This window comes from Mobula hypostoma, chromosome X1, assembly GCF_963921235.1.
Source record: "Mobula hypostoma chromosome X1, sMobHyp1.1, whole genome shotgun sequence".
Classification (NCBI taxonomy): domain Eukaryota; kingdom Metazoa; phylum Chordata; class Chondrichthyes; order Myliobatiformes; family Myliobatidae; genus Mobula; species Mobula hypostoma.
Window position 1 is genome coordinate 40497747 of NC_086128.1, and position 25876 is coordinate 40523622.

The window sequence follows — 25876 nt, forward strand, 5'->3', positions numbered from 1 at the left end:
CTATTTAAAATTCTGAGCATACTTTATTGATGACTCTAAGTAGGCAAGAGTAAAAGACTACAGATACTGATGGGTTAAAATTTGAAGGACGTGGTGCATAAACTTTATGGGCTGTTAATGTTAAATTTAAAGAGGGTCACAGTAAACCAGAAATAGAACTATAAAAAGGATGCTGATCCTCCAAGCAATTAATCTACCATGTATCATTTGTAACTCCAAATATTATAATAATCCTTGAATTTAAGGAAGTGGGAATTCTTTAGTAAACACAAAATTCTGCAGATGCTGGAAATCCAAAGCGACACACAAAATTCTGGAGGAACTCAGCAGGTCAGACAGCATCTATAGAAATGAATAAACAGTCGACATTTTGGGCTGAGACCCTTCATCAGGATTGGAACAGAAGGAGGAAGATGCCAGAATAAGAAGGTGAGGGAGGGGAAGGATGGCAAACCAGAAGGTGATAAGCGAAGACAGGTAGACAGGTAGATGGGGAGAAGGGGGATGAAGTAAGAACTGGGAGGTGATAGGTGGAAAAGTTAAAGGGCTGGAGGAGAAGGAATCTGACAGGAGAGGACAGTGAATCATGGGAGAAAGGGAAGGAAGTCTTGTTTGTTTTTGACGTCAGTACTTTCACAGTAGATTAAGTGTTTTGTAGATTATAGGATCATCAGAGCAACAAAAGATCATGATTTTTTTTGTTTTGGAAATCAAATAAATATTTTTGAGGTGTAGATTCTATTCGGGGATGCAACATGCTTATTCTTGTCCTAGGATGAATAAATGATCATAAGGAAAAATTTCTCTCCAGATTATCCTATATGTGCTGAAAGCACAAGGTGTAGCTTTGATATAGTACCATGGACGTCTGTGGTTCTTCTGTACCCTCATCTGAGTGAACATCCTGTATGACAAACTGTAACTATTAACAGATTAATTTCCATATTTAATCTAACATAGAAGAAGGACAGTAAGCCCATTGAGTCAATGCTGGCTCTCAAAGCAATTCCAGATCCTAGTAAAACCTAAACTCACATTTGCGACAGTGAGCACCTTGGCTGTAAAGTACTTTGTAAGGTGCTGTACCAATGCAGATCTTTCTACTGGATACAGCTTTGCAATCTGTGTCACCACTATACCTTCCTAACATTACATACTGAGAGGACCAAGACAATTGGAACCAAACCTGTACTTACCTGGTAACAGCCTTGTCATATACACTGAAAAATGTTTCTGAAATATTATTGCTGGAATTCTTGGATCAACTAAAATCCAGTGCAAAAGCAAGGGACAAATGAAGATTATATAAAGTAGATTCACTTTCTCAATATAAAACTTACCCTTTGTGACGCAAGAATAATACATGATGTCATTGCCTTAATTGAGAATTTCTTGGAGGCTGATGTCAGAGCATCTTTCAAGGCATCAGGCCATGGTGGCGTAACCTGGTGCGGCTCTGAAGACCTGTGCCAACCAACTGGTAGGAGTGTTCAAGGACATCTTCAATCTCTCACTGTTGCAGTTGGAGGCTCTCACCTGCTTCAAAAGGGCAACAATCACACCAGTGCCCAAGAAGAGCGGAGTGAGCTGCCTCAATGATGATCACCCAGTGGCACTCTCATCTCCTGTGATGACGTGCCTTGAGAGGTTGGTAATGGAGAGATTCAACTCCTGCCCAAGCAAGGAGCTGGACCTGCTGCAATTTGCCTATTGCCACAATAGGTCTACGGTGGTGCAATCTCACTGGCTCTCCACTGGGCCTTGCATCACCTGGACAACAGTAATACCTGCACCAGCTGCTGTTTATTGATTATAGCTCAGCAATCAACACAATCATACCCTCAGTTCTAATCAAAAAGCAAGAATACCTGGGCCTCTGTACTTTCCTTTACCACTTGATTCTTGACTTCCTCACTGGGAGACCATAGTTAGTGTGGATCGGAAATGACATCTCCTCGCTGACAATCAACACTGGCGTACCTCAAAGCTGCGCATTTAGCCCACTGCTCAACACTCTCTACACCCACAACTGTGTGGCAAGGCACAACTTAAATGGCATCTATAAATTTGCCAATGAAACAACTATTATTGGAAGAATTTCAGATCGTGACGAGGGGGCGTTCTGGAGCGAGATAGATCAGCTGGTGGAGTGATGTTGCAATAACCTTGCATTCAATGTCAGTAAGATGGAGGAATTGATTGTGGACTTCAGGAAGGGAAAATCTCCAGTCCTCATCAAGGGATCAGCAATAGAAAGGATGAGCAGTTTCAAGTTCCTGGCCATAAACATCTTTGAAGATCTATCCTGGGCCCAATATATTAATACAATTAAAAAGAAGGCATGACAGCAGCTCTAGTTCATTAAGGGTTTGATGTCACCAAAGACACTCACAAACTTCTACAGATGTACTTTGGACAGCATTCTAACTGGTTGCGTCACCGCCTGGTATGGAGGGACCACTGCACAGGATCAGAAAAAGCTGCAGAAAGTGTTAAACTCTGCCAACTCCATCATGGGCATGAGCTTCCCCAGCATTGAGGAAACCTTCAAGAGGTGCTGGCTCAAGAAGAAAGCATCTATCATGAAGGACCCCAACACCCAGGACATGCCCTCTTCTTACTGCTACCCTCAAGGAGGAGGTACAGGAGCCTGAGCTTCTTTCCCTCTGCCATTAGATTTCTGAATGGACAATGAAACCATGTACGCTACAACAGTGGTTGGGCTCATCAACAATAACGATGAGGTGGCGTACAGAGAGGAGGTAGGGTGGCCAGAAGAATGGTGTGAGCACAACAACTTAAGTCTCATTGTGGACAAGACCAAAGAGTGATTGTGGACTTTAGGAAGGCGCAGGCTGACCGCCACTCGCTGCACATCAATGGCTCCACCATGGAGAGAGTTAAGAGCACCAAGTTTCCGGGAGTGCACATAATGAGTGATCTCACCTGGTGTATCAACACCACCTCTTTGGTCAACAAAGCACAATGGCATCTCCACTTCCTGAGGAGATTGGGGCGAATGGGGCTTCTCCCACCCTGATTTTAACCAATATTTACGGGAGCACCATCAAAAGTGTCCTGACCAACTGTGAGGCATCTGGTATGGAAATTGAAAGGCATCTGACTGCAAGTCCATACAAAGGATTGTGAGGACAGCTGAGACAATCATCAGGGTGTCTCCTCCACCAATTAGAAATATTTATTCGGAGCGCTGCATACACACGCCCCTTAGCATTGTCAAAGATCCATCCCATTCGTCCAACAATCTCTTTGACCACCCGCCCCCCCCCCCACCATCAGGCAGAAAGTACCTTTGCAATAGGACAAGGACAGTTTGGATGAGAAACAGCTTATTCACCCAGACTGTAAAATTACTGAACTCCCTGCCACAACCCAGGTCTCATCATGTATGAAGCACCAGTAGTATATACTGTTTACTTTTTAACTTGCATCATATATGCACATTATTATTTGTAAATTTGTGATAATATTATGTGTTATGTGTGTAAATTATATGTACTGTGTTGTGCACCTTGATCCAGAGAAACGTCGTCACATTTGACAATATACGTGTGTGTGAGTGAATAATAATAAACTTGAACTTCAGTATCTCAATACTCTCTTCCTTGAAACTGGGATCTTATCAGTTCTACCATGTTATTTGAAATTAGACTGAGAGTTTTTTTTTAAAGAGAAACAGCACAGTAACAGGCCCTTACAGCCCAACATACCGAGGTGCCCAATTACACCGATGTGACCAATTAATCTACTAACCCATACATTTATGGAATGTGGGAGGAAACTGGAGCACCAAGAGGAAACCCACACAGTCAAAGGTTCAAAGTTACAATTTAATGTCATAGAAATGTATACAATATACTGTACATCCTGAAATGCTTTTTCTTCGCAAACATCCACGAAAACAGAGGAGTCCCCCAAAGAATGAAATACTTTGTGTTTCACCCGGTATACAACATACCACAGGCCCTCTCTCTCCCTAATAAGGGAGAAGGAGGTGTCTCTGTTTTCCAGTCACGGGGAGAATGTACAAACTCCTTACAGAGAGCAGCAGGAATTGAACCTGGGTAGCTGGTGCTGTAAGAGTGTTATGCTACTGTGCCATTACCGTATCTTAGGGATAGTAGCAATGTCCTGCATAGTGAGCACTGATGCAAAAATTTATTCAATACATCCGCTATTTCTGTGTCTGCTGTTATTAGTTCACATTCTTCATTCTGTAGAGGGCCCGCATTTAACTTATCCATTCTTTTCCTATTTATATGTCATTGTGTTTATGCTATATGCAAGTTTTCTCTCCAAATTCATATTCTCCCTTATGAACTTTTTAGTCTTCCTCTGTTTAATTCTAAAAACTTCTCAGTCCTCTGGTCATAAAGCACTAGAGCACAGAAACATGTCCTTTTGGCCCATCTTGTCCATACTAGCCCAGTCTTCTTCCTAGTCCCATCTATCTGTACTCGGACCGTAGCCCTCCATATCTTTCTAACCATGTACGTATTTAGACTTCTCTTAAGTGTTAGAATTAAATCTACATCTACCACTTCCGCTGGCAGCTCATTCCACACTCAAACTGCCTTCATAGTGAAGAAGCTCCCCCCTTGGGTTCCTCTTCAGTATTTCACCTTTCACCCGAAACCTATGACTTCTAGTTCTAGTCTTACCCAACCTGAGGGGGGAAAAGCCTGCATGCATTCCCCCTACCTACACCCCTCATAATTTTATGTACCTCTGTAAGATCTCCCCTCATTCTCTTGCGCTCTGTAGAATAAAGTCCTAACCTGTTCAACCTTTTTCTTTGACTCAGATCCACAAATCCCGGCAACATCTTTGCAAACTTTCTCTGCACTCTTTCAAGCTTATTGATATCTTTCCAGTAGGTACGTGACCACAGCCGCACACAATTCTCCATATTTAACCTTGCTAATGTCTAATACAACATCCCAACTTTTGTACTCAGTGCCCCAAAGCTGTAATTCCCATACTGGAAGTTGAACCTGCCTGGGTGAAAACGAGAAATCCTGTCCTCTATACCATATGTGAATTTATTACACTGTAAGCCATTAATTTGCATCAGCAGTAGCCTTTCTCCACTGATCTAATATTTTGCCGGTAGTTTATTATATCTCCTTTATTGTAGGCAATTATTCCATATCTATACACACGTACAATGTTTAAATATCGAGAAGTAAAGTTCACAAATGTTAACCCTTCAGCGTAGAGACATTCAAGTAATACACCATGGAAATAGGCCTTTCGGCCCAATTCGTCTATGCCCACAAAGATGTCCTAACAAGCTAACCCATCCATTTACCTCTCCGAGAGCTTTTCCGGCTCGACCGCTTGCTCTGGCACCTCATTCCATCCTCTGAGTGGAGTTTCTCCCCCGGATCCTTTTCAAATCTTCTCCCTCTCACCTTGAAAGTTTATATGAGTCATATTATATATATATAAACAAACTTCTAGCTTTTTGTACCACACTGGCAACATTGCTGACATCCAAATTCCAGTGACTTATTTTTTTAAAAAATGCCTCAATTAGTAATTGTCGACTCCAAGTATTTGGGGAACGTGGAACTGCAACATGCATGGGAGTCACGTATGCCGAGGGACAGAAGCTGCTCCGCGCTGTGCCTTTAAGACCGGCAGGAGGTGGAGTCTGACGCGCTGTAACCGCTACAGCTGTTGAAAGTGACCAGAACCGAGTTTGTTCAGCACCTGTGTGCAGGCGTCGGGGACGGAGCCGTGAGTGTCTTCAGATCGCGGTGAGAATAAAACAACAGCGTCTGTAACAGACGGTGGTGGCGGCGGCGGCTAGATACACAGATAGCTTTGTAATTCAAATTATTTTTATTCCTCCTCCAGTCTAACAAGAAGCTGGCGACGATGATGCGCGGCGCCACATCGAGTTGCCTTTTCATTTTTATCTGCTCCATGGCAGCTCTTTGCAAGAGCAGCACGGCCACGGGTAGGTCATGTCAAATGTGCATGGGGAGTAATTCGTGTGAGGGAGAGAACGTGTTGGGCGGGGGGAGGGTGAAGTAAGAGTTATACTAAACTTTATTTAAGTTTATTTATTTTTAATGTTGCCAATTGTGTTTTTGATTTTACTTCGACCAAGATATTTTGTTTTCAAGAGCACGGAATCCGCCAGGCGTAAAGTTTCATTAATCTTCTTGCAGTGATTACTGCGGTTCGCATAGCAACTGTGGAGTGACTCAAATCACCCAGGGCACTCCGCAACCGTGCCGTCTTCCTCCAGTTCTGACATGTCTAGATCCTTGCCAACTCTTGTGTGCCATGTAGTTTTGTTTCTGCCACTTTATAAAAATATACATCATCTCAGCAAAGTTCGCAATATAGACGGAAAAATCTGCGCAATTAAATGGCAGTGACGCCTCGTAAATCACTGGCCTTGCACGATGTTTTTCTTGGTCACTGCCAACAGTGGATTGCCCTCTCGAAACCCCTGGTCCGATTCGATTTTTCTGCATTAATCCGATTTCCCATAAATAATTAGTTCATTCGTAATCACCCAGTGGTTTACAGCGCCTTGATGTTGGAAATCAAAATCTCGCAAACGAGTTTGTTGAGTTTTTATCAAGCGGGCACTGTTGAATGTATGAGTATCATTGCCCCCTCGGGTTCTTGCTGCCGGCCCACTAAATCAGTGGATCTTCTCTTCATAGGTATATATTATTTGGCTGTAGCTAATGCGCTAACTACGTTTACTTACTTTGTCTTTTGCCTATTAGCAACTTGAGGAAGGGAATAATTAAGTTCCATTTCAGCCGCATAGAATTCTTTTTAACTTGATGTCGCTCTCAGTGTTGTAAATGTATCCGCATCAGAATCGGGGTTAATATCACCGGCAATTTGTCGCGAAATTTGTTAAAACCTAGCAGCTGCAGTACATCGCAATACGTGATAATATAGGTAAAAACTGAATTACAGTAAGTATATGTAAGTAACTGTATATCAAATAGTTAAATAGTGCAAAAAACAGAAACTTAAAAATGTAGAAGTTCGATTAGCAAGTAGTCTAGTTCGATATTAATTGTACTGTAATCTTGTTCCATTCAGGTTTCTGAAAACCCTTCATTTACAGATTTGTAGCCCGTTCTAGAATTGATCTCAACCTTTCAATGCTGAAACAGTGAGAAGAGGCGGTAGTGCAGTGCATTCCTGCGGGAGGCTGCCATCCTTGCTGGTCACGAATGGGACAAGGAGTACAGTAATGATTTATCTAAAACCATGGAGATTGCAATGCCGGTACACATGCTGTGACTGACTTGCATTTAACTGTGCTTGAATTAGAACAGTGCTATCCTAGCGGTTTGCCCTGATCTGATCTTGGCCTGGGTTTGCATTCGGCTGAGGCATGAAACATACCTGACTCTGTTAGATGGTATTTGGGTTGCTAGCTGTTGCTGAGGTAGTTTGTGGCTGTTGTTCAGGAGGGTCTTCTGTGGGCTGGTGTGTGAAATATGAAGTATATTTTCGTTGGTGTGAAGAGGGTTCCTCAGTTAGTCCACGTGCTTTGAGTTGACAAATGAATAAAAAAAGGGGGGACAAGTTAGATACAGGAGATTGCATTTTGAAGTTTTATTTTAAAGAAAGAAGCTCTTTGTTTAAGAAACTTGATGACCAGTTGCCTGGTAGTTATAACACCATCACTATTCAGACTCTGGTTACAGCTAATCGTGGCTAGAGCATACTTGGATCAGTAGAACAGATCTTAAACCACATGAAGGAAGAGAAAACCTGCAGATGCTGGAAATCTGAGCAACACACACAAAGTGCTAGAGGAACTCAGCAAGCCAGGCAGCAGCTATGGAAAACAAGTACAGTTGGCGTTTTGGGCTGGAACCCTTCTGCAGAACTCGGCCCGAAACGTCGACTGTGCTTTTTTTCCATGGATGCTACCTGGCCTGCTGAGTTCCTCCAGCATTTTGTGTGTATTGTTAAGACCACAAGGTTTGTGTTGAAGGGGAAAGACTGCTGTCCATTGCTATTCAGTGAAGTATGCTAGGATATACGTATGTTAGAGGAGAATAGTCTTTAATGTGTTGTTTCTGCAATGATTTCCCTGCACTTACCCTATCAAGGATCAACTTTATACTATCTTACATACTGTATGTAGAGTTATTACTTGGAGTAGACCAAACATAATATCAAATAAAGATCTTGATCTTTTTAATTGAGAGTTATGATCTTAAATCTGGTGTGCTTTATGATTTTTTACAAAATATTTTTTTTACAAGCGTTTACTCCCTAGTTTCATACCACAGCAAAGTTGCTAGTTTCTTCCATTGGGGCTGGATTCTTGATTTACATTAGTACTTAAATGCAACAGTATAAGACCACATCACCAAATCACAATCTCAATGTAACCCAAGTGTTGAGACATTCTGTAATTAGTTGTATCATATAATTGCTATTTACGGTTATTGGGTTCTACCTCTGTATACTCAAGGAAATTATAGTAACTTCCTTTATAGGTCACATCTCATACTTAGTGTATAAAGTTTCATGATGTGATTGTATAAATTAGGATGGATAATCTTAATTCTATTTTAAGTGGTGGTACTATTTTGTCATGGATTCCATTCAGATTACATGTGACATTATTTATTTATTGAGATACAGCAAGGAATAGGCCTTTTCAGCCCTTTGAGCTGAGCCACCGAGCAATCCCCCAACTTAATCCTAGCCTAATCACGGGACAATTTATAATATCCAGCTAACCTACCAAGATGGGAGGAAACCGGAACACACAGAGGAAACCCACACGGTTACGGAGAGAACACACAAACTCCTTACAGGCAGTGGTGGGAATTGAACCCTGGTCATCTATACTGTAAAGCGTTGTGCTAACCACTACACTACTGTTTTGATAGGGATTAAATGTAAGGTGCAGCTCGCCCTGTCTCCTCTCTTCTGCTGAATTAAAACTTTCAAAGGATTTCATTTGGATCAACACACAAGATGCTTGAGGAACTCAGTGGGTCAGGTGGCATCTATGGGGGGATGGGAATAAACAGTTGATGTTTTGGGCTGAGACCTTTCATCAGGACTGGAAAGAAAGAGGAAGGTATGGATGATGAGCAGGTCATGAGTGTGGGGGAGGTGAAAGAAAAGGGGTAAAAGGGCTAGAAAGATAAGGGAAATCAAGGATGGAAGCACGGAAGGTGATGGTTACCGGATTTTAGAGAAATTGATGCAGACCACATCAGATGGGATTACCAGGAGATGTTTCTTTAATCTGTGTCTAGCCTCAGCTTGGTAGTAGAAGAGGCCATAGAGAGACATGTCAGTGTGGGAATGAGAAGTGAAGTTAAAATGGCTGGACACTGGAAGATCCTGGCTGTTAGGTGGATGGAGTGATCCCCAAATCTGCTTTGCATTTTACCAATGTAGAGGAGGTCGTATAGGATACAATAAATGACACCAATAGATTCAAACGTGAAGTGCTGCCTCACCTGGAAGAACTGTTTTGGATCCTGAGTGATGGTGAGGAAGGAAGTGTAGGGGCTGGTGTGACATTATGGACTGTTGTAGGGAAAAGTGCTTGGAAGCAGATCAGTTGGGAGGGGTGAACAAATGAGAGTCACATGGACAGCGATTCCATGCAGAAAGAGGGGATGGGAAGATGTACCTAGTGATGGAATCCCTTTGGATTTGGTAGAAGTTGCAGAGAAAGTTATGTTGGATGTAGAAGCTTGTGTAGTTGTAGGTGAGGAAAAGGGAACCCCATCCCCTTATTGGGTGAGGAGACCAGGCATGTGGAAATGGAGGAGTTGCGGGTGAGGGCTGCTTTGAGAGCAGAGGAGTAGAACCCTCGTGTTTCTGAAGAGACGGGGACATCTTGAGAACAACCTCATGAGAACAGATGGGATGGAGATAGAATAACTGAGAAGAGAATAGCATCCTTGCAAGTGACAGGGTAGGAAGAGGTGTTGTCATGGTAACTGTGGAATTTGATGGTGAAATTGATAGGTGCGGGAAGTTTAGTTTAGAATTCCAAAAGGGCCATAATTCAAACAATCAGCAGAAGTAAATCAGTGGCTCATTCACAGACATAAGTAGAGTCAGAGACATCATCCAGGACTAGAGGTTTCCTTCAAAGGCCTTGTTCTCTTTTCTTAAACACCCTTTGGCAATAGGAAATGGTTTTATGATCAGCTAATACTTTTCAAAAAGCAATTTGATTTCAAAATCACAGTAGTGTTGTACCACAATTGAAGAAGTGTGTAATGTGTGTGCTAAGTCATATGAACACATCAAAAGGTGATATTCAGAAATTTGTTCTTACAGCCAACACTTGACTCTGCCTCATCATCTCCTGGGACTCAACTGATTACTCAGTTGCATTCATCAAGTCCACCACAACTATTTCCGTTTTTGATTAGCAAATGAATAATTTGAAAATGACTTCACCTACTTTATGTCTGAAGAATCTCTGGAGTTCTCTGCCTTGGGGGGGGGGGGCGGTGTGCAGGCCAGTTGATTGGGTGTAATGAAGGATCCACACACTGAGGGATAGGGGATTTGTCTTGGAAGAGTGGATGCAACCTAGGGCAGATGAACCATGTTGTTGAATGGTACGGCAGGCTTTAGACCAAGTGTCCTACTCCTGCTCTAATGTTCTTGTGTTAGTGGTGGTCAGCAGTTTCGAGCATACATATTTTTTCTTAAACTTTTTCAAATCTTGATTTCTGTGCAATAATGAGGACAAATTTTGCTCAACAGAACTGCCAATGGGATCATGTTTTTGCTGATGTAACAGTCATCAAAGACCTTCATAAAAGTACTTTTTGCTCATAATATTTGAAGGACTGATCAATGTCACAGAGGAGAGCAATCTTCCTGTCACGAATTATATCAGACCCACATTAAGAAGGTGACAGAAGGTTTGGTTATAAGGGCCCTTACTTACTAACACACAACTAATGGGAAGGTTTGGAACCTATAAAGAGCAATTGTACATTGGAATTAAGTCATCTGGACTGTAATGTTAATCCCAGATACATGTTTAATAGCCTTACTATATCTCTGCTGAAAGTAATTAAAACTGTTAAGGTCTACCTTCAAGTCTTAATGATGCAGTTGAATGGATTACCCCAGTGCTCTTGTTTTGTGTTTACACTCATTGATTTCTGCTCTCCAGTGTTTTAGGAGCTTGGTGAAGGAAGTTTGATTGGAGCCAAGTTTGGCCAGGTGTATGTTTTAGTCAAACTAATAATGGGGTCTTGCAAAATCCAACGAAGATAAAGGAACAGCTTGTGTTTGTACACCGCTTTTCATGACCTCAGGTTGGCCCTCAAGTGTTTTACAGCAAATAATGTACTTTTGAAGTGGTAGTTAATTCACACACAGCAAGCTACCACGAATGGCAATGTGATAATGAATAATCCTTTTTCTTAGAGAAGTGTTGGCCAAGTGATTAAATACCGGCCCGGGCATGAGGGTGAATATTTTACACTTTAATCGGTGGATAGGGTACTTTATGTTATCCTTGAGGACAGACAAGTCTCAAGGTAATTGACTACTCGTCCACCCCCACTGATAGTGCAGCATTTCCAAAGGGCACCACTGAAACCTCTTTCCAAATGTGTACTCAGATCTCTGGAGTGAGACTTGAACATTATATCCTTCTGATTTAGACATGACAGCGACAAACCATTTTCCTCCTGCTGCTGACTCCTTCCTTAAAAACAAGGCCTATAAATATGCATTGTATGTGTCTTCAGTTACTGCTCGCAATGAAGGGTCTCTGCCCAAAGCATCAACTGTTTATTCCCCTCCATCATTGCTGCCTGACCTGCTGAATTCTGCCAACACTGTGTGTGTGTGTGTGTAGTTACTGTTTGTGTGTTCAATCACGCTTGGCTGGAAGGTGACTTTTTTTTGCCCCTCTAATGTAGTTTTGATATTTATGTGTCACTGGGAGAACAGATGGAGCAAGTGGCAAAAACTGGCAGATGCAGGTGTATGACTATCAGGTGTACTAATGTATAGGTATTCACTTTAGTAGGAAATGTGGCATATTATGTAAGTGATGTTAAATTGCAGTCAGCATTCCCAATGAGACTTGGCTGTTCGCTTACAGCCTTCACTGAAACCAGTAAGTAGCTAAGGAGACAAATGGTATGCTGGCCTTCATAGCAAGAGGATTTGAGTACAGGGGCAAGGATGGTCCTACAGTACTGTGCAAAACTCTTAGGCACATATATATAGCTAGGGTGCCCAAGACTTTTGCACAGTACTGTATTTGTCAACATGGAGAGGAGAGAGAGAGAGAGCTTGTAAATCTGGCGGGAGCAAAGGATGTTGGAAATGGTGAGGGTGGAGTGCTATGCGAGGGGTGTGGGATAGGTGGCGGAGGAGGAGTGCTAGATGCGGGGGGTGGGGGGTTGCGTAGGTGCAGACACACCGAGCCCTGAGACACCGGGCAAGGACATTTGATTCTAAATAATTGGTTTATTGATCATTGCAGAATGTCTCTCTGGTGCTTCCTGCTCCCTCCCGTCTCCCTTTCCCCTTTCCCCACCATGATTCCCCTCACCCTGCTCCCTTCCCACTCTCAGTCCACAATAGAGACCCATATCAGAATCTGGTTTATCATCACTCACATATATCATGAAATTTGTTTTTTTTGTGGCAGCAGTATAGTGCAATACAGAAATTATTACAGTACTATGCAAAAGTCTTAGACTTCCTAGCTATATATATGTGCCCAAGACTTTTGCATAGAACTCCATTACATTTTTACAAAGCTTAGTGTGATACATGATGTGTAGTTTATTCTTTCACAAATAAGGAGGCAAACTTCATAGACTGAATGCAATGAAAGATTGGCCAGGGATAGTGGGACAGCCCTATGAGTTAAGATTAGTGAGCACAAATTCAGTCAATTTAAGAGTTTAGAATAACTGGGGGACCGGGGGTGGGGTGGGGTGGAATCTCAGTAAAGCTTAGCAAATCCTGACCGTGATGGACGGACTGGATTCAGAGAGGATGTTTCCCCTGACAGGTGGCTGGAAGGGAGGTTCTTTGTTATGGGGTAAGAGGTCTGAGGGAAGAAACATCTTCATTCAGAGAATGCTGAACCTGGGCTGTTTGTTTAGAAAAAGATAAATTTCTTTGCATCAAAGGCATACAGGAGCATGGGTGAATGAACAGGAATGTAATATTCAGGTAAATGCTTACTGTGATTGTGTGTATGGCGGAGCAGGTTTGAAGAGCTGATGGTCTTATCCTTATTTTCTGTGTTTCTAAGTTGGGCATGTAGTTGACCTGGGAAGATGGTGATGAGCTACACTATTCAAAGAGAAATGCCAGTTTTGACAATTCTGTTTAGCTGTTAACTGTGGCCACATTGCTGGTCCTCCAAGTGGAAAAATCAATGATGTTGGTTTAGAACTGGAGTCGCATACAGACCAGATAGGGAATGAAGCAGTTTGTGTTATCTTCCATTACCAACTGTGTTTCCAGGTGTAAAAAAATAAATTCAACCTTCTGGTGGGATTTCAACCCCCACTTTCAGGTAATAAGTCCAGGCCCCTCTGTGTTGCATTCAGTGATGTTGCCTCTGCACATTGAAACCTAGAACATTTGTCCACTAACATAACCACGACACTGCAGAACAAAGTGGTTCAGTTTTGGATGGAAGGTGGTGTTACAGCCACCAGTGTATATTTGTTAAAACAAGCTCTCTGGGAACTGACCATAGTGCATCATTGTGTCTTCTGGCACTTAAAGTGTTAAGCACCAATCCCTACACTCTGCTCACCTTTTGTTTGGGGCGGATATATTATGTGGCGCTTCCTCGAGCAACTCATCATCTAAAGGTGGTGTTAATTATAACATTTATAGAACATGGAACATTACAGCACAGTATAGCCCATGATGTTGTGCTGACCTTTTAACGTTCTCCAAGATCAATGTAACCCTTCCCTTCATCCTTCCTTACATAATCCTCCTATTTTATAGAACATATTTGAGTTTTGAAGTTGAATATGAATTAGTTATCACAAAAGATGAAGGGATAGCTGACCAAAATGCAAACGCTGTTTCTTTATTAATTCCACAGGGCTACATCAATAGATATCGATTTAAAGTACCCCAAAGAAACAGCTTTAGTATTTGTAAATACAAGAGATTCTGCAGATGCTGGAAATCTTGGGCAACACACACAAAATACTGGAGGAACTCAGCAAGTAAGGCAGCAGCTATGGAGGGGAATAAACAGTCTGTTCGGGCCACAACCCTTCATATTCCCCTCCATAGATGCTGCCTGACTTGCTGAGATCCTCCAGTATTTTGTGCGTGTTGCTTTAGTGTTCGTCGTGGGCTGATTTGCTGGTGACATTGGACTTCATAAAATGGAAATCAGCTGAAGTCAGTCTCCAGGAGACTTTTAGCACTAGACTTCGAGGGTTTTTGGATTCTGTAGTTTTGAATGTGGCATGCTTTGTTAAGGTCTTGCCAGTTGTTCTGCAAGACCTTTTAACATCCTCTGATCACCAGTAGAAAACCAGATCTAAAGCAGATAAGGTCCACTTCGGTAACTCTTAGCACTAAGCTGCTGAGAACAACTAATTGGTCATTGAGGCTGGGAGTTTTTTTTTCTAAATATGCCTGGTTTAGCAGCTACCTGGTTAAAATCGCTGAGCTGGCAGAGTCATGAGAGAGTTTATTTTTCTTCATTTGTGTGTGCATAGACACACAGAAAAGAGATGAGATTGACAGAACTGGTTTTGGTCAAAACAAAGGTTGGTGTTATGTATTCAGAATTGTTTGGATCAGTGCTGTGCACATGTCAATTCATGCCCGGATCTGGACGTTGTTTATTTGACAACTGCATTGCAAAATTCCAGTGCTCTTCTTTAAATATTTATTCCTGTAATCCAAATAGGAAAATGTTTAATTATGTAAGTTTTCCACCTCATACATAGTGAGCAGATTTATGGTTGTGTTCTATCTCTATGTTATATGTGAAGGGATTATAGCCTGGAAATTCATTGCTAGTTAATAGCCCTTTATAAGAGCATCTGCACATTGTACTCTGCCACTAATACTCAGTCCCATTGACATCCACGGAATGATTTTGAGGCAGAGAACAATACGCTGACACTTTTTTTGCAGATCCAGTCTAATCAGAAACATTTTTTTTAAAAAAAAGATCAAAATTAAAGCAGCTGCTGGAAATTTGAACTAAAAAGCAAAAATGTTGGAAATGATCAGCTAGCTGGGGGAGGTGGGGAAATTAGCCAAGTGGAATCAGAGTTAATGTTTTGGGTCAATGGTGATTATGGATAGTGGTCTCCTGTAGGCAAGTGCCACAATTTGGGAATGAAACTTGAAACTTTCCTCACAGATGTTGCCTGGCTCCTACTGTGCGGAAATTTGTTGGGCACTTGTGTTGGGGGAGATTGAGTCACTAATGTGACAATCCATGGAATTCTTCAAAAGAGCTTTTGGTGGCTGCTCTTAATTGGGGAATGCATTAACTTAGTGACCAAATGGGTATCTGAACAAAATAATGAACTATTAGGAGCCCGGTGTTCTCTCTACCGAACTTGCCTGGCCCGCGGAATGTTACCAGCAATTTTTGTTTCTGTTTCACATTTCTAGCATCTGCAGATATCCTTTTTTGTGTTACCTTTTCCATCCCTGGACTATTTCTGATGCAACTTTAGTTTTCCGCCTGCCACAAAAGTTGGGCTTTCTGAACATTCTCCTTTTATTTTCTTTCCACCAACTATTTTCTCTGTCTCAGTTTCCGCAGGATATGCCCCTCTTCGTGTCACCCTATCTGCATTTCCTTTTGCCAGGATAGCTGCAATCAACAGGCTTTCATTCTTTCCCTGTATCAACATGACTGTATCATTCATCATCTCCAAGTCTCCACCCTTCCTTCAGATGTGTTCTCTCATCGCTTTCCCTGCTCTGCAGGTTGAAACATGGTCATTTTCTCAATATTCCATTCTCTGAAGAAGACCACAGTGTTGCGATTTTTGTTTAGCACCAGGGCTAGTTGCTGGGTTAAATGTAGGGGATGGCTCGTAAAATTTCTGGTGGGCCTCACATCCTCTGGAGTGAAGTCCTTCAGCCTGAACCACTCCACTGAAATCTCATTTCTAATTTTGCTTTGCCGTGCATGTTATGTTTTGTAACTTACAAACATAAAACTAATTGAAAGGAAAACAAGGGAGCTGGGAATGAGAGTCTAACTTCGTTTTTCACTTTAAGTGAGACGGATACGTATGACATGGCGGTGTAATGATGCATGCCATTTACGCACTTTTACATATAACGCACAATGCATTATGTATGTAAACAACAAAGAATGCTTAATCAAGCAATATGTTCACAATATTGCTTATATATTATTGAAATATTAAATATCCAACAGTGCACATCCCTGTGTCATTAGCCCCCACTCCTGCCCATAGTGGCTCTGTTGGCTCTGACTCATCCAATGACGCAGCACCCAGGTGCATTTCCATGTTTTGATAGCTGCATGTAATTTTTGAAAAGCAAAAATGTAACTTCTGTATGGTTAACATGTTAGGGGGAGTGAAGGGGTTGGGTGGAAGAAGTCCTCCAAATAGGCCTTCAAAGGTGTTTTATCAGAGCTTAGAAGTTAAAACAAAACAATTCAAGCACTGGAAATGTAATATTCAAGATATTATCTGTTTGTACCCTGATTCTGGAAGAATACCGACTGCTTGCATTTTGAAAGTGACGTTCACACTGTATCTTCTAGTTCATGGTAGTCTAGAGTCGAAGAAATTTGGAGCAGGGGAACAGGCTCTTGGCCCGCTGTGTCTGTGCTGACCGTCAACCACTTGTTTACACTAATGCCATTATTTTATCTCCTCATATTCTCATCAATTTCACCCAGATACACACTGGGAACAGTTTACAGGCGTGGTAGAATCTGGGTGAAATTGATGAGAATATGGCGAGATAAGATAATGGCATTAATGTAGAATTGGTAACTATGCAGACCTATGCAGAGAATTTGTTTTTATAATAGGGTGGAAATCTATTCAAGTGAAGGATCAGCATTTGAAAGCCTCTATTGGTGATTTTTATGTGCCATTTTGTTGGTGTTACTGTCCCAGCTTGCTCCAGTTGGTAGATTAATTGGTCATTGTAAGTTGTCCTGTGATTAGGCAGGGGTTAAATAGGCAGGTTGCTGCGGCTCGTTGCACTGGAAGAGTCAGTTCCACTCTATCTCCAAATAAAAGTAAAATAAAGCAGATTCAGAAAGTAACTTTATTTTGAGTCGAGGGAAACAATCTGTTATAATGTTAGGATCTCTTTCTCTTGCTTAATCCATGAATACAGTTCACTGACAGCCTTTAAACTTCATCTATACTGTATAGTGTAGACAGAAAAACAAATGAAACAAATTGGCAATACCGTTTTTAAAAAAAATCTGAGATAAGACTGTAAATACTGAAATGAAGATTGACAGTTCAGGTACCCAGTCACTCAGGACACTGTGTATCTCTGAGCATTAAAGAGAAACTTCCGTTCCTGTTCAGTCTTTTCATATCCCCTTTAGAGTGTCCAGAAGCACTGCAATCAGAAGTAACTTTGAAGTGAGGCCAGTAATGTAATGTAGGAAACAAACATAGCATGCCACAAGCTCAAATACGGAACAATACGATGATGAATTTGTTTAGATATGTAGATTTCAGCAGTAGATATTAACTAGGACACTGGGTCATCTCCTCCCTGGTAAGTTGGTGCCCTGGGATATTTTGAGTCAGAAAGAACAAAGGAGGCTTGGAATTAATGTCCTATCTGTAAAATGGCAATTCTGACTAGTACAGCTTCCCCTTACCACTGGGAATTTGAGTCCATGTCTCAAGTGGGATTGGAGTCCAGTGTGTCTCAACTCCAGAGCCAGAAAGCAGCCAACTGATTTGAAATGTGCTTTTAAATGCAAATGTGATGATTTGCTCTGATGCTTATAACTACTGGTCCTTGGAGAAATGTTTTGTTTTGCATTTTTTGAAGCTTGATGGGTCAAAAAGAATTTGAAAGCTGTATTTTTTTCCTCTTCAACTGACAGTATAATTTATGCCTTGTGTGTTGTCTGAACCTGTGTACCTGTGATGCTGCAGAAAGAAAGCTTTTCTTTGTACCCGTACCTCGCCATACTTCTGCATATGACAATAAAATCAACTTGAATTAGTTGGAATGAGTGAGGTTGACGTAAGGAATATCAATGTGTTTCTCTGGTTGTTTTAGTAGCTGTCAAATAAAGAAATACAAATACATTAGATTCCAGTTAATTGGGCCATCAGGGCAGCCAGTTATTTGGGACAATTCTTAAAGAACAGAACCTAATTGAGAAAATAACTGGGATTCCCTTTATTTATTTGGGACACTCTGCCACTTAATTGGGACAGGAGACTGTTGTAGAACAGTTTCTAACCAGCGTCAGTCACATGCACTTGTGTGGCCGTTAGACACTACACCGTGCTTCAAGTAAACAGGTTTTAAATAGTGTCAGTTGTATGTGTCTGTGTTCAAAAAGCAGTGATTTTTGTCACTGATAGTTGGTGAGAAATAAGCAGTAAGATAATTTAGAACTGTTTTGGTCACTGTGGTTTCAAGCATTCGGGCCCGGACATGCTAGAAACAAACAGGAGTAAATTTGAAACAGTTTCTCTACCTCAACGTTAGGAACTACAAAGAATTTGAAAGTATTGATAATCCTTTTGAATGGTACAAGAAAAATGAAGATTTGGAGGATGCAATCATTAACAGCATTGCTTGAAAGGAGTGCATTATCTGTGTCAGTGCTGATTTTGTTCATTTCCAGTCAAAAAATGTAACATGGATGAATTCCTCTGGCGATACATATTAAAAATTAATACTACTGCCACTGCTAATACTAGTATTTCTTGTAACACAGTTTTATTGTATTGTAGTAGTATTGTAGCCTGCACCCCAGCTGCTTCTGTGTCCCTACTGCTCCAGAGTCAGCAGATCCAGAATTGGCCTCTACAGTCCTCAACGATCACACGGTTGCTCCGGAGGACTCTTCTTCCCTCCTGATCTTCGCAAGCGAAGAACCAGCCATCATCATCATCAGTAGTATTGGTAGTGTTTTAATTTGTTTTGTATTTCATTTAAATTTATAATTTTGTTACTCAGTTTCTTTTCTATACCTTTTTAACTATTTCCAGGAAACTTCAGCAAATTGGGGCAGCCACTTAATCAGGCCGAAATGTACTGGTCCCGATGTGTCCCAATTAACTGGAATCCACTGTACATTTTTTTTCATGTGATATTTGGCTCACCCTCTACCAACATCCCTTTTGACTTAGTGAGTCAGGCTTTCATTGCAAATGGTATAGTGGAAAAATGACATAATTTTGTTATAAAAAGGGACGTTTCTCAGTTGGGCAGGTTTCCAAGCAAGCCAAAAGATGGAGGAAGCCAAAAAAACATAGAGTTGCTGGCATGTCTTTGTTATGAGTTTGAGGAAATTTGGTATATCACCAAGAACTCTTATACATTTCTACAGATATATAATGGAGCGCATTCTGACAGAATGCATTACAGCCTGGTATGGAGACTCCAGTGCATAGGATCAGAAGAGGCTGCAGAGGGATGTAGCCAAACACAGCTCCATCACAAGCACAGCCCTCCCCACCACCGAGGATGTTTTCAAGAGGTGGTGCCACAAGAAGACGACGTCTATCATTAAGGACCCTCACCATCTGGGACATGCCCTCTTCACGTTACTGCCATCAGGGAGGAGGTTTAGGAGCCTGAAGGCTCGAACTTAATGATTTAGTAACATCTTCTTCCCATCTAACATTAGATTTCTGAACGGCCCATGAACACTATCTCATCATTTGTTTTCTTTTGGCACTATGCATTTATTTTTGTAATTTATAGATTTTTATGAGGGGTATAGATGGGGTAAATGCATGCAGACTTTTGGGTGAGGCTAGAACTAGAGGTCATAGGGTTAATGTGAAAAGTGAAATAGTTCCGAGGAATCTGATTGGTGGAAATGGGCTGGGTGTAGGTAGCTGGGACCAATTGGTGGTGGGGGGGGGGCGGGGGAGTTTCATCTGTAGCTTTCAGTGGTTTATTGAATTTATCTGGTTTTTGAATGGACATATTTAGAATTAAAACCAGTAGGAACTTGGTGACTTAAATTTTCCTTAATTCTCCTTTGAAGAATTTTTTTAGATGTTAAACAAGTTCTTACTTCTGTTTTGATCATTGTTACCCACTTCCTAAAACAACTTTTTTTAAAAAGCCAAATTGTGCATCTTGCTAAATGTGTTCCCACTATTGTTTGAACTTCAAGTTAACATCAAAAAGTTACACATTTTTACTGTTTGATGCAAAACACTGATCAGAACCAGGTTTATTATCACTGTCTTGTATGACATGAAATTTGTTGTTTTGTGGCAATTACAAAATAAATAGTGCAAAAGTAAGGAGTAATGAGGTAGTGTTTATGGACCGTTCAGAAATCTGATGACAGAGGGGAAGAAACTGTTTCTGAATCATTGAGTGTGGGTATTAAAGCTCCCTCTATCTCCTCCGTGATGGTAGTAATGAGAAGAAGGCATGTCCTGTATGGTGAGGGTCCTTCATGATGGACACTGCCTTCTTGAGGTACCATCTTTTGAAGATGTTCTTGATGTTCCCTTGATGGAACTGGCTGAGTCTGCAGCCTCTTGTGATCCTTTGCATTGGAGGCTCTATGCCAGACTGTGATGCAACTAGTCAGAATGCTCTCCACTGTAGATCTGTAGAAACTTGCAAGAGTCTTTGGCAACATAGCAAATTTTTTAATGAGTAGAGCTGCTGGCATGCCAAGGCCAATTTGACAACACCTCTCTGTTACACGGATTACTCATTAGTAATGATGATCAGTTGGGCACAGAGAGAATCTGTGTTTATGACAAGTACCTTTCATCTCAGCTGAAGAGTTTGTGAACTTACGCAACCGACTACCTGCGTGCAGACTTACTAAAGTTCCCAGACTCTCCATGAACAGTCAAAGAAGAAGAAAGGTAATACCTGGGAAAGTAGTCTACACTGCAATGTGGGGTCCTCCGTGTTCGCAATGGTTGGTCTCCAGAAACTTGTCTCGCTGCTTTGCATTTGAAGCTGCTTACTTTTAAACACTTAGGCTGTAGGTCATCTTTTCATTGGCTCTGATCCAAGCCAGCATCCATTTATTGCTCTCTTCCACAAGTGATTACTGGTAATTTATGGCCCTTTGTTCTAAATCAGTTACCAAACCAGTAACCAGCTCGAAACACTCAGAGCAGACACAGACCCCACCAGTCAGAAACCTGCATGTTACATCATACCAAAGAACACCTCACAAATAACTTCTTATTTGGAAATTCCCTCTAGTCCAGCAGATTACCTGGAGCATCGTTGTATCCACTTTAAATCATTGATTCATCCAAGCAAACCAATTCACAAAATGGAGAATACAGAGCAGTTTAACAAAATGGCAGCCTCTTTCTTTGACCTCATGGCAAGAACAAAGACAATTGGTTTGTCTACTTCCACTGTCCTTGATTCATTCAAATTCATGGATTTGTAGACTGTAGTTCTTTCTGGCCAACATTTTGGACATGCAACTTCTAGTTTAGAAGGATAAGGGCTGCAGGTGTGTAGAACACAACCAACTACAAGTTGTATGGCATACTAGCCTATTGCTATGTATAAATTCTCAAGGCTCAATCCAAAGAAAGGAATATATCCTCTTGTGGGAAAGTAAAGAATGAGCAGACGTGACCTCAGAAAAAGAGGACATTTATTTATGTCTCCAATGGAATTTCTTCTCTGAGGGTTGAAAGTCTTAGAACTCTTTGCTGCCGTGAGCTATGGAAGCACAGAGCTTGTGTATGTTTGGGGCTGAAATAGATAGATGGATTTCTGTAATGAGTAAGTGAATTGAACGAAGGTTGTGGTGAAAGAATGGGAAAGTGGACTTGAGCAAAATCATATCAGCCATGAGATCCAATTGAATGGTGGCAAGTTTCAAAGGCTGTGTGGCCTCATTCCGTTCGTACTTGCCATGATCTTATGAATTAAAAAGAAAGAGGACAATATCTGTCATTTCTATGATATGCTTTTTGTACTTGTGGTTCTGTTCCAAGCAACTTTCTCATTGTACCTGTACCTCACTATTCTTGTGCATATGCGGTGGCACGGTAGCTTCGTGGTTAGCACAGTGCTTTGCAATGTCAGCAACCTGCGTTCATTTCCCCCCGCTTGTGTGTTCTCCCCATGAACTCTGGGACTGCATGGGTTTCCTCTGGGGGCTCCGGTTTCCTCCGCTGGTTGGTAAGTTAATTGGTCATTGTAAATTGTCCCGTGATTAGGTGAGAGTTAAATTGGGGTTTGCTGGCCAAAGCTGATCAAAAGGCCGGGAGGGCCTATTCCGCACTGAATCTTAATAAATAAATAAAATATGACAATAAACTTGACATGATCTAAAACCTATGGCTTCTTTTGTTCACAATTACCGAAGATCAATCTCTGTAGGATCATTTCAAGCTTGTACTGCTACTGGTCAATTTTGGAAGGAGCATCTGGGGATACATTGGTGCCAAAACTGTTATGATTTTGGCTGATGTATGCAGCAGAGCTAAACTTCCAGTGTTGGTTAAATGTCAGCCAGAACACCAGCGATAATGCCTTAACATTCTCAAATATTAATCTATGAATTCTAGTTTTTTTTTCAAAGCCTTACAGAGCCAACAGACATATTGATAAGTGGATGAAAAGAATATGAATTCAATCCCATTACCGATAACTTTAAACACAAACATAACTTTCCCTAGAATAATCAAAAAAGAATGTCCAAGTGGTACATTTTCTTCTATTAATTCTTTTAATATTTTATTTCACCTGTGGGAATACATGATGCAGATGTTTCAATCAGCATTGCTGCCTGATTTCTTAATTCACGAAATGAATCCATATGTTTGCAGAACTTTTTTCTGTAACTACTCATCTACGGCTAACTTATTTTTCCAAAGGGACATGATTTTTAATGTGTGTGTTTTTTTTTAAGGATATAATTATGGTATTTGTAGAAATTCCATGAAGATTTTCCATAGCATTGTTTTTATAGCTATCAAATCTCCAGGTGAAAACTGCATTTGTTTAATGAATATCATTTATCTGGAGTAGAGGTCACCACCAGTTATTACCATTAATAACTACAAGCAGGATGTTGTTCATCAGTTCACGTACCTGGGGTCCATCATCAGTGACGGCCTCTCCTTGGATGCAGAAATGGGCAAGTGCATCGGGAAAGGCTGCAACAACTCTTGTCTGCCTCACCACACGAGTCTGGGAGGACTCCAACCTCTCAGTCAAAACACAACTGGCAGTGTCACCAGCACACTGTTGTAGAGTAGCAAGACCTGGACTACAAACAGTGCCCTAGGCATTTAAGGTGCCTTTGTAACTTGTATATAGCAGTATCCAACAACGATGGAAATGAATAGTGCATTTTGGTGATCCTGCTTACAGGGATAAATGCCAGCTTGGTCAAGGGCAAGGGGTTAATGCAGCACTCAGAGCACTGTTTTGAACTGCAACTTAAATCATGGGTTCAAATCCTGGTTGGGAAGGCAATCTGAGTCACAAGAGGAGAAAAATCCCACCAATGAGCCTCCATTTGTCACTTGTTTTCTTTTAATAACTGTGCATAAGCCTAGCAGCTGTGTTTCACTTCATTGGTAGTATTCTTGTGCTTTCAAATTGCTTGTAAATCACAATGGAAGCCCTGAAGTCATGGGTAATATTTATCTAAAAGCAAGATATTTGTTCATGATTTATGATGAGGTAGGATGCGGTGTTTCTTTAAGGAGTACACAGTAAAAATGTTAATCAAGCCAGTACAGAAAAAAAATAGTGCGGCATAGTTCAGTGGTATTTCACGCACAGGAGAAAGTTTGCTGTCTGAAATATTAAGGCAAGGACAGTGATTATTTAACTTCGGAGCATGCTTGAAGTAGAACTTCAAAGGAGGTCTCATCTCTGGAATTCAGTTAATGTAAACATATGAACTATTGTTTCTAAAATCTTTGAACAAGGAACTTGTACTTGTTCTTTATCTTTCCTCTGGTTTCTCATTTGGGTGGGAACCTTGATACTTCGCCAGCCTGTGCTATTAACTTTAATCAGTTTTCATAAACAGTACTTGGCAGTGGTGCATGTTTGCGCTGCTGTGACCCTACTGGGTAGAATTCCCAATCCTTGGCAGGGATGCCGTGCTGCTTGTTGGAACCTGTCTACACGACCTAGGACCTGACTCCATGCGTTTGGCACAGGGCCAGATGTTTATTATTCTCATTATTTTCATACAAATAGATTTAGGCCACTTAGCCTATTGGGTCGATGTTCTTGGAGCAGTCCCAACAGTCCTATTTTCCCCTATTGATTTCCCTGTAACCTGTTCTCTGTCACATGCCCATTAACTACCCCCTGATTCTCCCATCATTAAAGGCAATTTAATCTATCATTAGAGTTAATTTACAGCAACCAATTAACCTACCAACAAACTTGTCTTTGGGATGTAGGAGAAAACAAGAGCACCCGTGGGAATCTCACGCGGTCAGAGAAGGAGTATGCAGACTCCACAAAGTCTGAGTCTCTGAAGCTCTGTATTGTGATAATGTGCAGGGTGAGCCTGGGTCAGCCCATGCTAGACTAGCTCAGTACCATTTGCAGATTGGGATCCTTTGCATAATATTACTGCGGAGCTTCTCTGCTCTCGATTAATATTGTCTGAAAAGTTGTCTCAAGCCAGTTTTGACATTGTATGTAGTGATGGTGATGTCAGGTCAGGTTGAGTGCAGATTAACCTTGGCCAGGTTGGGTTTTAATTTGGAACTGAGCAGACCTCCACTTGTTGAAATGGAAAGGAACTTGTCTGTTAAGTTGAGTAAAATTATGGTAGTGTATCAGTTAGTACGTCGCTATTACAGCTTGGGGGGTGGGGGTCGGAGTTCAGAGTTCAATTCCAGCGTCCTCTGTAAGCAAGTTTGAACGTTCCTTCCCATGTGCACATGGGTTTCCTCCAGGTGCTCTGGTTTCCTCCCACAGTTCAAACACATTGGTTAGTAGGTTAATTGGTCATTGTAAATTGTCCTGTGATTAGGCTAGGGTCAAATCGGGGGTTGCTGGGCGGTGCGGCTCAAAGGGTCAGTAGGACCCATTCTGGACTGTATCTCGAAATAAATTTAAAATTCTCAGCATTTTCATTACTGTTGACTTTATCCAATAGTTAACTGTACAGATTTATGTAATACTGAGACATGTAGATCATGATAATCCTAAATTCAAGCTTGTGTTGAGAGTTCAAGCTCAGTGTGGAGAGTCTAAGAAGGCAAACAATGTTTAGGTTTGCTATGACTTGAGAGGAAGGATAAGCCAGCTGCTGTAGCTTGCTCCTATCTGATGCCTCTGGATGCACAAATTGGTATTTTCTGTTGACAGTATCATTGGTTTCCAAGTCACTTAGCTGTCTAATGGAAGGCTCAAATTATCTTTACTGAGTTAATGCAGTGATATTTATCTTGAGAATAAACAGTCCATCCTGGAATATGAATCTGCTTAATTGTTCTGAAGATTGTTATCATAGAACTGTTTAAAGAATGGTGAAACAATGACTTCATCATGTTACAAATTGATTTATAAAAATCCACCATTTTCACGCAATAACTCCTGCTGAAGATGACCCAATATAAAATTACAGGTTTTGAGGTTCAAAGTAAGGGTGTCTGATTAATTATTGGACTTTTGGAGTGTCTTGACTGAAATGTCA

General features: G+C 41.3%; 1 protein-coding gene across 1 annotated transcript in view; it reads left to right on the forward strand.

Annotated features, from left to right (window-relative positions):
- Nucleotides 1-5647: 5647 nt before the first annotated feature.
- The window catches only part of LOC134340429 (protein HEG-like), a 70601-nt gene continuing 50372 nt past the window's right edge, over nt 5648-25876 (forward strand). Inside the window, exons 1-2 of the mRNA XM_063037657.1 lie at nt 5648-5783; nt 5884-5986. Of these exons, the coding sequence (XP_062893727.1) occupies nt 5905-5986 (82 nt within the window). The 5' untranslated portion in view covers nt 5648-5783; nt 5884-5904. The remainder of the gene's footprint in view (nt 5784-5883; nt 5987-25876) is intronic.